Genomic DNA, 15,428 nt, shown 5'->3' on the forward strand with positions numbered 1-15,428 from the left:
TGCACTTGCGTTATTTCAATTGTTCTAATCCAGTGCACCGTTTGTAAACATAGAGATACGGTGTCCTGAGAACTTTGAACACATCACACAACACCGGAGTTGTTCTCTCAAGATTTATTACACTTGGGGCTGTGTTTCAACTCTAAACACTCTGAAGAGCATCTTAAGACTCAGCAGATCAGGAAGCACTTTGGCTCACAATTTGTCACTCTGTGTAGTAAAAAAAAAAGGAGAAAAAAAAGGAGAAAAATGTGCACAGGCCCTAAAGACTTGAGCCCCTGCATGGTTCTCATGGCATGTGACTTATTGAAGGGTAAGTATTCTCCTGCTGGGCTTTAAGGCCTCCGTCTCCCAGCCACATGTCACATTTGTCAAGATTTGGGCCAGAGAACAAAAAGTGCAAGGGGGAAGCAACGGCGGTGTGAGGGAGCCAAATCTCATTTGGTACCTTGTAATCAAAAGCCTTTTAAGAGAAACTTAAGCTTAAGAGGGGTTCAGTATCAGCAGATAGGAATTTGATTTACAGACAGGTCGGAGGCTCTGAGAGAAATTATTTTAGAATAAGATTTCAAATTGTCTGTGTGCACGGGGGCTTTACTTAAAATGTGTGACAGCTTTCAAGTCCATCAATTTCTAAGCTGGTTATTTATCAAAGTTACATATAGATGTACTTGCCACATTAGGCATTGAGACCATTCACGTGTCACCAGCAGCCCACAATTATTATTTTTTATATGTCAAAGAATGATTTTGAATGCATTGGTAAAAATAAACTTGGAGGTAAAAGGGATGCACTAATTGCCTAATAATGCATAATTCCTAATAAAGGTGGAGTTGGCGATTCTGGAGAAGCTTGTTGTCAAAATCACTTTGTCAAAATCAGTGAATATCTCCTCCAGTCTGTTACCTGTTGGTAATGTGTGTGTGTGCTGAAAATAAATCTGTTGTTAATACACAGCCTTGGCTCTGTAAACTGGTATGTAAACAAAGGGGAATGTAAACAAAGGGGGCCCACCGTACCTAGCAACTTGCCCGTTATGACTTAACGTATGACTATTTAAAGTCCAGGAAATATTGCAGTTCCTTCAGCAAATTTATTTCAACACGTCTACCGTGTCTAAACCTGTCTGAGGGCAGGAACATTACAGCAGGAGCTACATTCACAGTTTGGTACCTTTTGTCAAAGTGCAAGTACGCTTCCCAAGTGCCTAAAAAACAAGGTTCACGAGCCACCTGAAATGTTCCGGGTTCCTGGATCCACCCCAAAAAAGGAACTAGACCTTTTGCTCACAATACTGATTGAAATGCATTGCTGGTTCTCTTTAGAAAAGGACAGCTTTGTAATTCATGCATCTAGCAAAGAAGCAAATGAATTGTTTTTATCATTTATATTAAAGTATAATGATCATAGTATATATTATCTAGGAGTCCAGGTTTCCAGTGTTGACCAGAAGCCATTTTTTTGTTGTTGGCTGTATTAATAATCATTGCGTACTGCAAAAAAAGTTCACCAACTTCGATAAACATTAACATGTTTGCTTTTAACTAAGCTAAACAGTTTTGTGAGACCAGCTGACAAAATAAATGTAATTAAAGTCAAAGTTTTAACATCATCATGCTAAAATAAAGAATCTACATTCACATAACTTATCTCCTGCACAGCCAAGCCTTATTATAAGCATAAAAAAAGATCTGGTGAACAACTAACATTAACATGTTCAAGTTTGCTACCGAATATATAAACAGTTCTCTTTAACGCAGTCTGCGATTCTGGAGTACGCTTGCTGTCAAAAACACTTATTAAGAAAATCAGTGAATATCTCCTAATGATCCGCAACCCTTTCCGTATAGTGTTAATTCTCCCAACCTTTAAATCGGTTTCAACATAGAATAAGCACTGCGCCTAATGTCAGAAATGTGGGACCCATTTGAATTTAAACAACGTGGCTGCTGCTGCTGCTGCTGCTGTTACCACCCATGTCCGCAAACCAGCCAATCAGAATCCGGCACGAGATTACACAGGACGCACTGATCCACGCCACATTGTAGGTGACCAGTGACAAATTCATTTAGCTGACGCGTCTCTCCTTGGACATACAGGCTGTGTATTAGGGGTGGGAAAAAAAATCGATTTTCCGATTAATATCGATTCTCTCTCGGACGATTCTGAATCGATTCATAAAAGTTAATAATCGATTTTTTTTTTTATATAATTTTTTTTTTTTTATAATTTTTTTTTTTTTTTTTTTTTTTAAATACTAATACTTCCTGCGCCATTGCACATGCACACCACACATGTGCGAGTTGTTTCCAAAGTGGCTTCAAAAAGGCTAAGAGCAGCAAACCCATGACCTGCACCGGCTTTATCTCTGTTTACGTTTTTGTATGAGAGCTGAATTCCAAGCCATACTGTTTGTACAATGTGTTGAAATGACATAGAAAATAATAGATAATAGAATAGAAATCCTATAGAAACATGATTTACGAGATTAGAAATAAAATAAAACTGAATCGGTTTAGTTTTTACATACTTCCATATTGTGTTGAAAGCTGCATTGATTATTGCACTGTTCATAGAAAGTCATATTTGTGACAAGAAAAGCTTTTCTCTTAATACAATATTAGAGAAGGCAATTCATCTGTTGATTGTCTTTAATGATCATCACAAAAGTAGGAAGTGATTAGCAAACTCCGAGTAGCAAACTCAGATGTGCATATAAATATATTTTTGAAATTCACACATGGTTATGTACATAAAAAATGTTTTGCATTGAAAATCGATTTTGAATCGAATCGTTGACCTCTGAATCGGAATCGAATCGAATCGTGAGGTGCCAAGAGATTCCCACCCCTACTGTGTATGTGTATTTTTCTTTCTTTCAATTGACACTGTAGAGGTGGGATTCACTATGGCTTCATCGAGCAACCTGACCCAAGACCGCAAACACGATTTCATCATCAGACCCCTGAGGGAGCTTCTACAAAGAGTCAATGAAAATAAATGTTATCTGCTGCTATTTTGATAATCGATAATCGTTCGTAATTAGCTTCTCAAATGAGGGGATGGTATGCTTTTCTTTGTCTTATGATTGTGAACACCGCATGGGTTTGGACTGTTGGTAAAATTAAACGTCACCTTTCATCACATTCCATAGACGAAACGATTATGCGATAAAAATCATCTTGCAGAGTTTAAAAATGCATTGCACCTAGCAGATGGATGTTGCTCACACATAGCAGCTCATAGCATAGAACACTGTATGCAGTGAACATGTTGGGGGGCAGAAACCAAACCACACAGCTCTGTTTCACGATGAATAGAATTTTTCTACGTTTTTTGTCTCTGAAGACTTTGGCTCTGACAACCAAGACAGTATAGGTAGTACAGGTCCATTACCTCTGCACCCTTAAAGGTGTAGTCAGTGATTCTGGAGAATGCCTGTTGTCAAAATCAGTGAATATCTCATCATAGTTCGCTTAGAAAGAGCCTAAGCTGTATTACTACACAGCCTACGCTCTGTAAACAGGTTTGTTGCTAGCTACAGTGAGCCTCCTTTGTTATCATATCCTTTGTTTACATACCTGTTTACAGAGCCTAAAGGCTGTGTATTAACACTGGATTTTTTTTCAGCGCACACACAGATTTGTGCAGATCGTGAGAAGATTGAGTGATTTCGATAACAAGCATTCTCCAGAATTGCTGACTCTACCTTTAATTTCCAGAAAGCGACATAATGTATGATTCATTCTGGTTGGCAGGGTTTCAGACCAACACATCTGCACGTGACATTTAATAAAATTGAAAAACACTCCACACAGACATCAGCACACCATGAAATGCATTTTGCCTCATTAAACATTATTTCCAACCTTTCCATTCTAGCGCCTGAAAATTTGCAGAGAAAGGGACACATCGCTTGTTTCATTCGCCACCATATAGCGATAACACTTTGCAAACAGGACATAAAAATGCACAGTTTCCGCTTACACAGGCAAAAAACCTACAGTCTTTTCTCTACCACAACACACATTCCAGCAATTTATTTCAACCGTGGAGATATGCTCAAAAAACACACGGAAATTGAGTCAGCTACGGGGACACACAGGAGCACCGTGGGTCAACCCCACTCGCTCATTTGTTTGAAGGTCTCCCCCTTTCATAACACAGGAAACCCAGGCGCTTTGAAGAAGTAGTGCCAAAGAAAAACATCAGATAAAATAACCCAAGAAAAAAAGAAGGAATTATTATTCCCTGGTCTCTCACCTCTTTTTGGTTTGGGGAAGCTTTCGTGCAGGTGAAAAACGACTTTCTCCACAAAGTGCTGAATGTTGCTGTGCTCTGGTCCACGGACAAACACCATCCAGTCGTGGGTGAAACCTTCCACTGTGGGTTTCTTTCGGACCTGGGCACGATGACCAAGTTCTAGTTTCACCTGAACAGCACCCTGGGAGGGGGGAAAAAGACGTTGGGTTATTAATCTTATTCAAGGTATTTTCATTTTAAATTAAAAGAAAAAAGAAAAGAAAAAAAGATAGATACACGTGTTTGACAGAGTGGCAAATTATTTCCAGCCGATTCTCAAACGTCGACAATGAAATATGATGTGGTGATTTTAATCATATTTTTCTTAGAGAGAACGTCATATGGAACTCTATTCACAAATCCTCTCGTTTAATGAAACTTGGAAATCAGCACACCTGCGACAACCTGACTCGTGACTGACTTGTATACAATTAAAATTCTACATGTAAACCAAGAACATATAACGTTTAACACAAAGCAAAACACTTCCACAAACTTTAAACGACTGAAATGCACTGTTTACTGCCATAGGGAACCGTTATGGCTCCGAAAAGATAACGGAATTTTAAAAAAATTCAAGAAACCCCTCAAGAAAGTTAACATTTCACCCCTTTAACATGTTACTTGAGACATTGTGGGTAAAACCGTAACGCCGAATTAATTAATGGGCTGTATTAATTCTCAAATAGTCTTAATTTATATACGAAGTGTTTTTTTTCTTCTGGCGCTGAGTAGACACTTATTAATAATGCCAGGTTTTTTAGATGAATTTTGCCCTGCACTGTTCATTCAAGAGATAGCGGCACGTATAGGCTCTTGCTAGCTGTGCGGTTGGGAGAAAAAAAATCCTCGTTGCGGACGGAGTAAAAACCACCGGTTCCTCCTGGGCAAAAAGGTAAAATGTTCTCCTGCAAAACGCACAGGCGAGTAAATCCACCGAATGGTTACTCACCGAGTTGGCCATCCTTTAGGCCCCACGTTACTGTTATTTCATGGAGAATGAGTTTTAAATGAGAGTAGAGGTGAGTACAGTTTGCTTATGACGGCGGACATGGTATCTCCTGGACTGAAGTCTGACTGTGAAGACTTTCAAAGGCTCGCCGGCAGTCAATTCCCAGTAATCTTCCAGGGGAGTTCCGCTGCGGACTTTCAAAATAAAACCCCTGCAGTAAGTGCAACCCCACTACCCCGGTTGACACCTATGCAGCAATTGCATGATAACAGCAATGCTTTGACCATTTTCATTCAGTATCAGTATTCATTAATATGGCGTTGACATGGTATGTGCTTCTTTTAAAATTAAATTAAATAACTTAAACCTGCAGTGTAGAATTTTGGGTTTTATTTCCTAGCAGATTTTGTAGAAAATAATTATAATATCCATAAGTACGTTTAATTTAGTGCATAATAACTGATTTTTTTTTAATAATTATTATTTTTTCTCTTAGAAAGGGTCTCATATATCTCCATATTTCTCCATACCATGGACCAAGGCCTAGTCGCCGCCATTTTGGAAGTGTCATAGTTGAAATGTCATCAGGTGCATTGTTTAAAATTTAGAATTGTTCTTGTCTTTGAAGGCCACTGTAGCTTCTGTTATTATTCGAAAGGGGTGGGGTTACCCAGGGAGCGTTGCATTCTAGAACTTTCTAGAACTTACTTGATGATGTCATATTACACACTGCACCTTTAAAGAGAATATTCAACTATGGCTATTAGATGTGTCTTATTGGGTATTAATGTGTTTAATTATTCAATTTTGCCCAGGAATTTTATTTACCAACATAAACATATATTTAAAAAAAATCTGGTCTGGTTGTTATTCATTTATTTATTGGACAAAAAGGAAGGGAGTTTTCATGCTATTGCATTTTTGGAGGTCTTTTTGAATGTCTGTGGTTCTCAATATTTAATTATCATTGGTAGAAGTTCACACTGCCTGTCAGTGCAGTCAATTTAAAAATTTAAAACATCTGTAATGTGTGTGTGCACAAAAAACAATCAATAAATCAGTCTTTGCTCATTAAAACTTAAAAAAAAATACCTGACAGTCACATTACTCAAAAACACTGTTCTTTTCCTTCATCTGTTATTTTCCTTATTTTATTTTGAACGTAATATTATCTTATTTCTGTTGATCATCCGCCCCAATTCAGCAAGATTTACGACGTTGAGCGATAGAGCGCACGCGCAGCCTGGTGTACCCGCTGGGACTGCAGACAGAGCACGAGACGGAAAGAACCAATAAAAGAACAGCACTTGTACAGACCTCCAATCAGGTGGTCGCAACTATCCAGTAACTTTGTTGCCTTCATGTCCCAGGGGAAAACCGGCAAATCAAGCATGGTCCAACAGTTTTTATGAGATGTTCAAATCCGGTTAAAGCAGTCAAACTCCAAAATTAATGTAGGCTATGATTCATTTTAACAATAAATCTACAACGCCTGACATTCAACTAACTAATCTAATGACTTTTACAAGCTCTTGTGAAGCAAAGACTGCATTTTTATGGGCACCATTGGAAACAGTTGATTATACAAATCATTCGATTCACTCAGTTTTTTCTTTTGTTCAATGGTCTCACAATTGTATATAGTAGGCCTAGCCTATATTGTATAGCTTTCTTGTTTGTGTTAATTTATAGTAAACACTAATGGACCTCTACCTCTGCATGCTTGGGTTTAGCCTACAACAGCAAAATTATCAAAATTATATGGTCACAATGTTTTGAAGAGAGAAAAAAAAATCTCTCACAATCTGTCATCTAAAAAGTTGACATTGTATGGAAGTTTTCCGTTTTTTATTAGTCTTGTGCAAAATAATAACAGAAGTCATTGGCAATGGATCCTCCAACAATGCATTTTAATAAAGACATTATGAAATTATAAACATAGGCCTACAAGTTGAAAAGAGAATCTAAGACCTAAATAAAATAAACAAATTGTGCAATGAGACAACAATTGTGTAAATACATGTAAAATGTAGAAATAGAGTATAATGTATATGGCTGAATAACATCAACTAAAATATAAAATAAAATAGAGTAGAGGACATCTGTCATTGAAATATTAAACAAATTTAATCCAAATTAATCTGAGTTGTATTAAACCTGCCATTTGTACATGCAAATGGTCAGTTCCTAATTTGTTCAAATAAAAATTACATATAAAACATTGTTTCTAATTTAAGTTTCAAAATCGATAATATCTGCCAACATTTTAATAAAGTTAAAACTTTTCTCATCTGACTTCTAGTGCACTCATGTCTCTCAATCTCAGTAGGATTAACCCTGTAAAATAAAGATGAAAAATAGTGGGCAGTGATGGACTTCCATACTGTCTCCTTGTCTCAGTCTAATTAAGAGTAACAGTCTATTATATTACAACATTATTTAAACCAACTGGAGGTTAATGCTCTGATATATCTGTACTGTAAATGTGATTTTCAAACTTCCTCATCAAGTTTGCATTTACTCTTGGTTGTCAGTGAGACTGTCGCGCGTTGTACAGGTTGGTCTCTATCACTTTTGGTCCTCGCTGGCCGCCATACTTACATACGCGTTTGCAGGAGACCAATGAATGAGGTAAAGTTTTGGCAACTTTTTAAATTGTTTTAACTTATAAATAACACTTTAATATGTTACTCAGCCCAGTGTATATGGAAATACAGGCCAACGGTATCAATATGAATCCGCTTCCTGTTGATTAGCCTTCGCTTTTATGTTGATAACGCCAGAGTAGATGTGTTATTAGCGGTTCAGCTAACTTCATTTGCTAGCCTGTCTGTTGCATACAATGTTATTATTCTTGCTATGTAGCTCGTGTTGAGTTTTCTCTTTTTTCTTTCGAACAGCAAAGATTTGTATTAAAGTATTTCGGTGACTGGTTTGGTATCTAATCTTACCAGCATCAGCACCACAACTAGCTTGGAGGAACGCGCTATAGCTGAACCCCTTTGAAGGATCAGTCAACTTTATTTTCAATTGCTTATTAGCAAAGCATTGTTTTGCACACGCTGCTATTGAAATAATTGTCTGACAGAGCAGGATGCATTCTTTCATTCGGCACTAATATAACTTAAAAGGCATGGTTAGAACTTAAAACAACAACAACAACTTGCTGCATAAAATACACTATCACTGTTGGTTACACTGACCTGCCCAATGCACTTGTTAAGAGCTGCAATGACTAGGCTATGTTTCACTTGCTGAGAATAAGGTATCATAACATCATCATGACTCAGCCATTACTATGAACTCCTGCTTCACATAGGCCGGCATTTATTGGAATTAGGCCTATTGCTGGATTTCTAATAGCACATTATATATTAGTTGAATATGTTATATTGATCCACAATGTAACATCATTCACTAATAGCAAAACTACTGCATTTGATAAAGAAACGTGTGTGAGTTCTGTCAAAGGCTCTACCACATAGTTACAGTTGAAGGGTCCTCTCATGTTCTGCAACGTGCTGGAGCCAATATCAGTTTGTCCAAAGATCAGACCGCAGTGCAAACATGCTGACTGAGAGCAGATAAGTCGTATGCAACTCGTATATCTACGGCTGGTGTCTGGTCAGCCAGTGAACTCTAACATACGTGGCTTTCTTTCCCACACTACGGTACAGGGCACATAGCTATCACGACTCTAGCAACTTACCGAACAAAATGCAAATATCTTTAAAAACATTTGTTTGCAGCGGCAGGTCGGCCTCGGAATGATGAAGGCGACTTACAAATGAAAATGTCAATTATTTAGCATATCTCCTCATGCCACAACTCGGGCACATTGAGAACGGCTGTCAATCAAAGCTGTCAGACGTGCTCCACAGCGCTACTAGTGGTCAAAAACTCAAGAGAGAAGCTTTAATTTTTGGAACGCAAAATGTGTACATTTACAAAAATTCAACTGTAACAACATTCCTCTGAAATACCGTCTCCATTACTGACATCGATCAAGATTAATTTTTTGTTAGGAAATGGAAAGAGGCTTTCAGAAGTATATTATTTGTTGTTGTGATGGTATTGTGTGACTGTGTTTGTGTGCTTTTATTTTGAACTTTGTTTGTAGGAGACATGTCTTTCTTTAATCCCTCCGCCCTCTAGCGTGGCCATCTGTGAGTCTAGTTCTCATTGAATCATTGACAAAGATGCAGGCCTCTTCTTGTGTTGTTTACATTGGTTTCTCTGACGTGTACAATACAGTATATTCCTCTTTCAATGAGCCAGCTCTAGTGTCGCCACGTTGCTATTAAACACTTTGTAAAATGTTGAAAATATTTAAAAAAAATGCCCATTACAATCTCTCAGAGCCCAAAGCAGCATCATTAAATAGCTTGTTTTGACCAGTAAACAGGCAACAAAACCAACATAATCAATTTATTTAGAAATGAACAGAGGAAAGAGGCAAATCTTCCCATTTCAGAGGCTAGAACCAGAGAATGTTTGATGTTTTGGCTATAATTGCTGTCAATCAATTTTCTTTGGGATTGATTAATTAGCTTATTGTTTCATGCCCAAAAAAACAATATAAAATGATCAACCTGTCCTTTTAAGATGTATCTAATAAAGCTAATCATTCTTTATTAATCAAAACCAGGACTAAACCAAACTATGAGTCTAGGTCCTGCAATATGGCCGTCCGGCATGTGCAGTTATAGCAGCAGTGCCGGGTCGCACAGTAAAGCCTTAGCCTGGGTAATTTCTAAAGCACTGTTGGCTCAACGCTGTTCATGCATTGTCCTCCCCTTCTATTGCTAGTGCAGACCTAGCAGTAATAGGCCAGCCCATATTGTTTAGTTGTAAGGTAAATATGCTGTAGAAACCCCTGGAACAGTTTAGTGGACAAACATTGACAGTCTTTAAATTAGAGGAAAAACCTGCTACTCCTAAATAACAAGTATCCCCCAAATCAAGTGATGACTGTCGAGTTGTTATTTTTTATGTATGTTATTTACTACTTCTGTTGCTCACATTCTTGTCAAACTCTTCAAATAACTCATTTTAAAGACTACAAAGCATAAATATGCTAGATATAGTGGTAACATGTAGATATTCCATGATTAACAGTCACAAACTTCAACAAATTATCATTTGACAATGTGTATAATTCAGTTTGGAGTATTAGTTTTTTTTTAGCAGCAGTTGTTGCAGTGCTGACTTACCTGTTCATGTGGCAGTGTAGCAGAGTGACGAGCCGGTATAGAGCGTGCAGTTGCAGGGTGGTGGACAGTACAGCTCAACAGGCTGGCTTATCAGTTAGATAACAGCTAGAGGAGGGGGTGGGGGAGAATGGGTTATGATGGGTGTCTGTGTTTTGGGAGGGGGCGGCAGGGGGCTAGGCTACAAGAGGCTCGTATTCCCTGTATAGTAATGTTAAACCAATAGATCGGTTTACAAATATTGATTGACAGAAAAAAGTTGATGGTTCCAGTTAGGTCAGTTTTGAACATCCAGGATCCATGGATAGCCATTACTTTTCTGATATACATATACAGTATATATTTTTTTGTCTTTCTCTCATTTCAAAACACTACATATATTCCTTTTTTTGTCCAGAGAGAGCATTGTCGTGTGGTTTCAAAGGCGGTTGCTATCGTAATATGACTCTAATAATATTTGTAGATTCATAGATCTTCATTGTAAAATCACATAAAAAAGAGAGAAAGCTAAATCCTTACACTATTTTAATAAATAAAATATTTTGTCAATTAAAGGTGGCCTATCTAATTTCAGACCACTAGAGGCACTATGGAGCAATGTTTTGATGAGCGGATTGCTGTTTTGTTTGTATCTTATAAGAACGCACAGGTAGGTACTCAATATTTGGACAGTTTTACTGAATTCGGCTAATCTATTTGGTGTTAATAATGCTTCAAGAAATGTAACATTAGGCCAGTCAGGGAACTCCTCTTTGTAAAGGGTTTCACATGTTTGTTCTGCCTAAAGGAAACACCCAATGTGTTGTTTGTGTGTGCTTTGGTGAGAAACACTGAATGTCGACATAAGAATTTTGTTTAAGAATTTTACACTATGGTCTACTTTGTTAGCCTGCCAACTGCTGTAAAAAGCTGCCTAAAACAGTTCAGTTTAGTATGGAACCGAAAAGGAATCTTATGAAACATTTGGAAAGTTGTTGTGTCAAAGATTTCAAACTAATCCTTCAAAAACATAAAATACAACACCCCGACACCAAAATGTAATTGTAATTGAAATAAGGAACCATCAGATAAAATAAGTTAACCTCCTTAAAAATCTGACCAAACAACATATACAATATACTAGTTTTTGATATTTCAGGACCAAGGCAACTTTATTTCTATTGCACATTTCGTACACAAAGCCAACTGAAAGTGCTTCACGATAAAACATCAATCAAAAGTATACAGTTGAATAAAGAAACGATTTTAAAAAGCTAAATTTAAGGGTGGAATAGGCAATACAATGGATACATAGCCACATATGCCCAATTCAGGAGGACCTGTAACTGTCGAATCATTGCTTGTGAAACACAGCAGCTGTGGTGTGTGTGGGCCTCGGACAGCTGGTGGTCGGCACCTGTATACACCATAGTGTCAGGTGTAATGAGACCACCTGAACCGGGCCACGCGTCTGCTTAGCAACCTGTGAGTTAGTGAGAGGGGTCTGTCGTATACTGTTGACTTTTTAATAATTCAATGCGAAAAAAATGATGTCACTGCACTGCTCCAGGCCAATCATTTGATAACACATGGCAGGGGTCGCCTTTCAATGGGGTCAGGGGCGGGAGAACACCTCCAAGCAGTGCTTCTCCCTGGAATGTTTGCTCCATTAATGTGATGAAGCAACAGGTGGCTGCATTGTTAAGTTTTTAAGTGTTTCAAAGGACTAGTTACGATATGTGATAGTGTTGAGTTAAATATCAGGGCGGAACCAGGCTTTCTCTCTGACAAAAGACTGAGAGAAATTACTACACTGCTTACTATTAGGTTTTGTTAACTTTTTTTCTAATGGAGTTTCCCTCTGCTCTCAGGTATGACCCGCAAATATGACGGAGAGTTTCAAGATACAGTTTGATTTCCTCAGCCCCGTCATACAGGCCCAGGTAAGCTACCGACTCATGGTACGACTACATGTGGAAGTGGGAGGGAAATTTCTGTCATCCTCATTACGTGTTTCTCCTAATTCCTTATTCCCATTTCCATTCCTGTGACCTTTTTCTTATCCCTATCTCGTTTAGATAACTCAGTGTAATAGCTATCTGGTCCTACAGTAATTCCAAAGGTTAGTGAAGGTTCCATAACTCGGTTCCATTTTCGAACTGGTCGTGAGTCGACTGGTGACGAGTCTTAGTTAAAGCTATAGTGCGTAACTTCTGTTCCCATGAGGAATTCTGAGTAATTACAACAACGCTGTCAGCACATGTCTGCATGTGATCGTGTAGGGATTTTGTGAGAGAAGAAGGCAAGCAGAAGAATGTGAGTGTTTGATACCAGAACGGCTTTCTATTTTGGGTGGAGCATCACTTAAACGGTTTAGCAAACCAGTGCTTTACTTAAATGAATAAATGACACTTACGACTGCTTTTTCTGCTTCTCCAGACGGTGAGAAACCTTGTTGCTGCAGTGCTAAAGGAGAAAGGACCAAATGACAAAATCACACAGTCCTCCACCCAGGTGAGTAACCGATCAATTTGGTACTTTTCCTCCCAAAATACCAGGTATTTCCAGTGATTGTTTGGGAACTACCTAACACAGCACGCTTTGTTCCGAGCTCCTGCGCCAGTGTCAGAGGGTGACACCAGTTTGCAAAACGCTGCCATACTGAGAAATACAGAGACAATTTTCCGGAGCTAATAGGTTTAATCAACTTTGTGCCAACTCTTTTGGTGATGGTTTGAATGTAACCGACATTCATTTATATGAAAAAAGTTACGCACGATAGCTTTAAAGCTAAATCTGGTTTGTAAATCTTGAGTTGTTTGTGTGTGCACCAGGGTCCGGCGTTGGAGGCTCTGTGGCAGCAGTGCTGTACTGACTGTGCTCTGGTGCGCTCAGCCTGTTGCGATGCCGTGGTGCTGCTGGTGGAACAAGGCCACGCAGACCTGCACTATGTCCTCAACAGTGTCCTCAACCTCCTGCCCTCTGCCAGGTACACCTAACACACTCATAAGTCCATAAGTGGAGTTCTTGGAACATAAGTAATGTCTCCATGTCTTTTTTTTTTAATAGGACAAGAAAAATAAGCGTTCAGACGATCTGATCAGAAAACAAGCCAATTTGTATTTAAACAGGATTATCCTGTAAAGTTGGAGTCAGCTATTCTGTAGAATGCTTGTTGTCAAAATCACTCTTTGTCAAAATCAGTGAATATCTCCTCACGATCAGCTACCTGTCTGTAGTGTGTATGCGCTCAAAGATCATCTGGTGTTAATACACAGCCTAGGCTCTAGAACATCTGGTGTTAATACACAGCCTAGGCTCTAGAACATCTGGTGTTAATACACAGCCTAGGCTCTGTAAACAAGTATTTACGACCCGTTAAGAGTTCACTTAAATGGAATTTGTAAACTAAAATATTCAACAAAATATCTATATACATTTTTTTGTATTTCTGTAAGTGTTCTTAGTCAAAAGTTTTCGGCAATGTAAAATAAAAGAGGATGCATCGACAAAAAACCCGGATTAAGGTTAAATAAAACAAATACTGACTAATTTCACACTGAGCAACCACCACTAATTACACTCTTTGCTTTATGTACTTGTGCTTTACGTGGGGGGCATGCACTGTAATAACGCTTCACCTCTACGCAGAAGCATACAGTAATTCAGCTTTTAGTAATGGGACACTGCCACACTGTCCTTGGCCCCCTCTGCTGACTTGGATCCATTAATTCCTGGTGTGTCCCGATCATCAGAGCACGGGGATCAGGCCCTACTGCAAAGTGACCTTTTCCATTCAACATGATATGACTCCTCTAATATAGGAAATGCTGAGTCAGCCTTTTAAAATTACCTTTTTGTCGCTGGGTGGTGTTGAGATGGACAACACATTCACTGGGCCGCATTCAATTTTGAATCACTATATAGTATATACTGTATATCAATCAACCTGATTCAGTTATTTTTTTATAGTTTTGAAGGGCTCCCCTCACTGTTAGATACAGTAGAACATTTTCCTCATGTTGACTGAAACTGTTTTGTTTCCAAAGTAATATGTTATTGTTATTTTTCACCTCACCTTTTTCCCAATCTTTATGCTAAGCTAGGCTAACGCTCACCAAATCTGTATTTAGCACACAGATCATAACCCTCAGAAAGCAAACTATCGCTTTTCCGATAAGAATATCCAACCAAGAACATGCTATCCGTCTTTCATTGTTTTCTGAGTGACATCGGCTGTGGTTGTTCTGTTTTGAACTTGTGAACAGGAACGTCCAGGGGCTCATAAAGGTGATTGGACGGCTGCTGCAGATGCAGGCAGACCAGAGAGACAGAGCAACACACTTCACCTGCCCTTACTCCATCAGGTCAGTCTCTGTCATATACACAATACATCGTCTTGTGTAGTGTCCCCGTGTGTTTCTGTATCATTGTCTTTGACTATTGTTCGGTATAATCCTATCCTATCAAATCGTATTACACATGCTGTTGTAATGACATCATCAAGGTTATTTACCCTTTTTCCTTGACAAAGCTAATGTCATGATGTTAACTCAGTTAAGTCCTTAACATCAGTGTTCCAATACTCGTTCTTCCAAGTTATTTAGTACGGCATGAAAAGGTTTAGGATGTCAAAATTCATGATCTCAAATGCAATTTGCAAAACCAAAAAATACCCAAACGTCCTACTACATCCAGTCATATTTTGCAGTGTGCATACCAGCATGCTTTTTTCTTAGGCAGTACAGTACAGTATCGTCAGCATAAAGATTACATTTCACTTAAGACGTTTTTATAGATGTTATCGAAGAATGAATAAGAGTGGCCCCAGGACTGACACCATTATATAACCTGTGGCACAAAACGTAATACCCCAGCTTTGCAGACCAAGGGCGCACTCACACTAGGGCTGCTGTTCCGTGCCCAAGCTCATTTGCATACAAAAGTCTAGAACGTTTGGCTAGTGTGACCACGCCATCCGTAT

General features: G+C 38.6%; 2 protein-coding genes across 2 annotated transcripts in view; one reads left to right on the forward strand and one right to left on the reverse strand.

Moving 5' to 3' along the window:
* The window catches only part of mllt3 (MLLT3 super elongation complex subunit), a 60,277-nt gene extending 54,902 nt beyond the window's left edge, over positions 1–5,375 (reverse strand). Inside the window, exons 1-2 of the mRNA XM_080052507.1 lie at positions 5,256–5,375; positions 4,265–4,445 (exon numbers count right to left, since the gene is read on the reverse strand). Coding sequence (XP_079908633.1) covers positions 4,265–4,445; positions 5,256–5,267 — 193 coding nt within the window. The 5' untranslated portion in view covers positions 5,268–5,375. The remainder of the gene's footprint in view (positions 1–4,264; positions 4,446–5,255) is intronic.
* A 2,493-nt stretch (positions 5,376–7,868) lies between these two features.
* focad (focadhesin) overlaps positions 7,869–15,428 on the forward strand; it is a 36,906-nt gene continuing 29,346 nt past the window's right edge. Inside the window, exons 1-5 of the mRNA XM_080052268.1 lie at positions 7,869–7,886; positions 12,316–12,387; positions 12,884–12,958; positions 13,279–13,433; positions 14,713–14,811. Of these exons, the coding sequence (XP_079908394.1) occupies positions 12,331–12,387; positions 12,884–12,958; positions 13,279–13,433; positions 14,713–14,811 (386 nt within the window). The 5' untranslated portion in view covers positions 7,869–7,886; positions 12,316–12,330. The remainder of the gene's footprint in view (positions 7,887–12,315; positions 12,388–12,883; positions 12,959–13,278; positions 13,434–14,712; positions 14,812–15,428) is intronic.

Source organism: Ammodytes marinus (assembly GCF_949987685.1).
Source record: "Ammodytes marinus genome assembly, chromosome: 23".
NCBI lineage: Eukaryota > Metazoa > Chordata > Actinopteri > Uranoscopiformes > Ammodytidae > Ammodytes > Ammodytes marinus.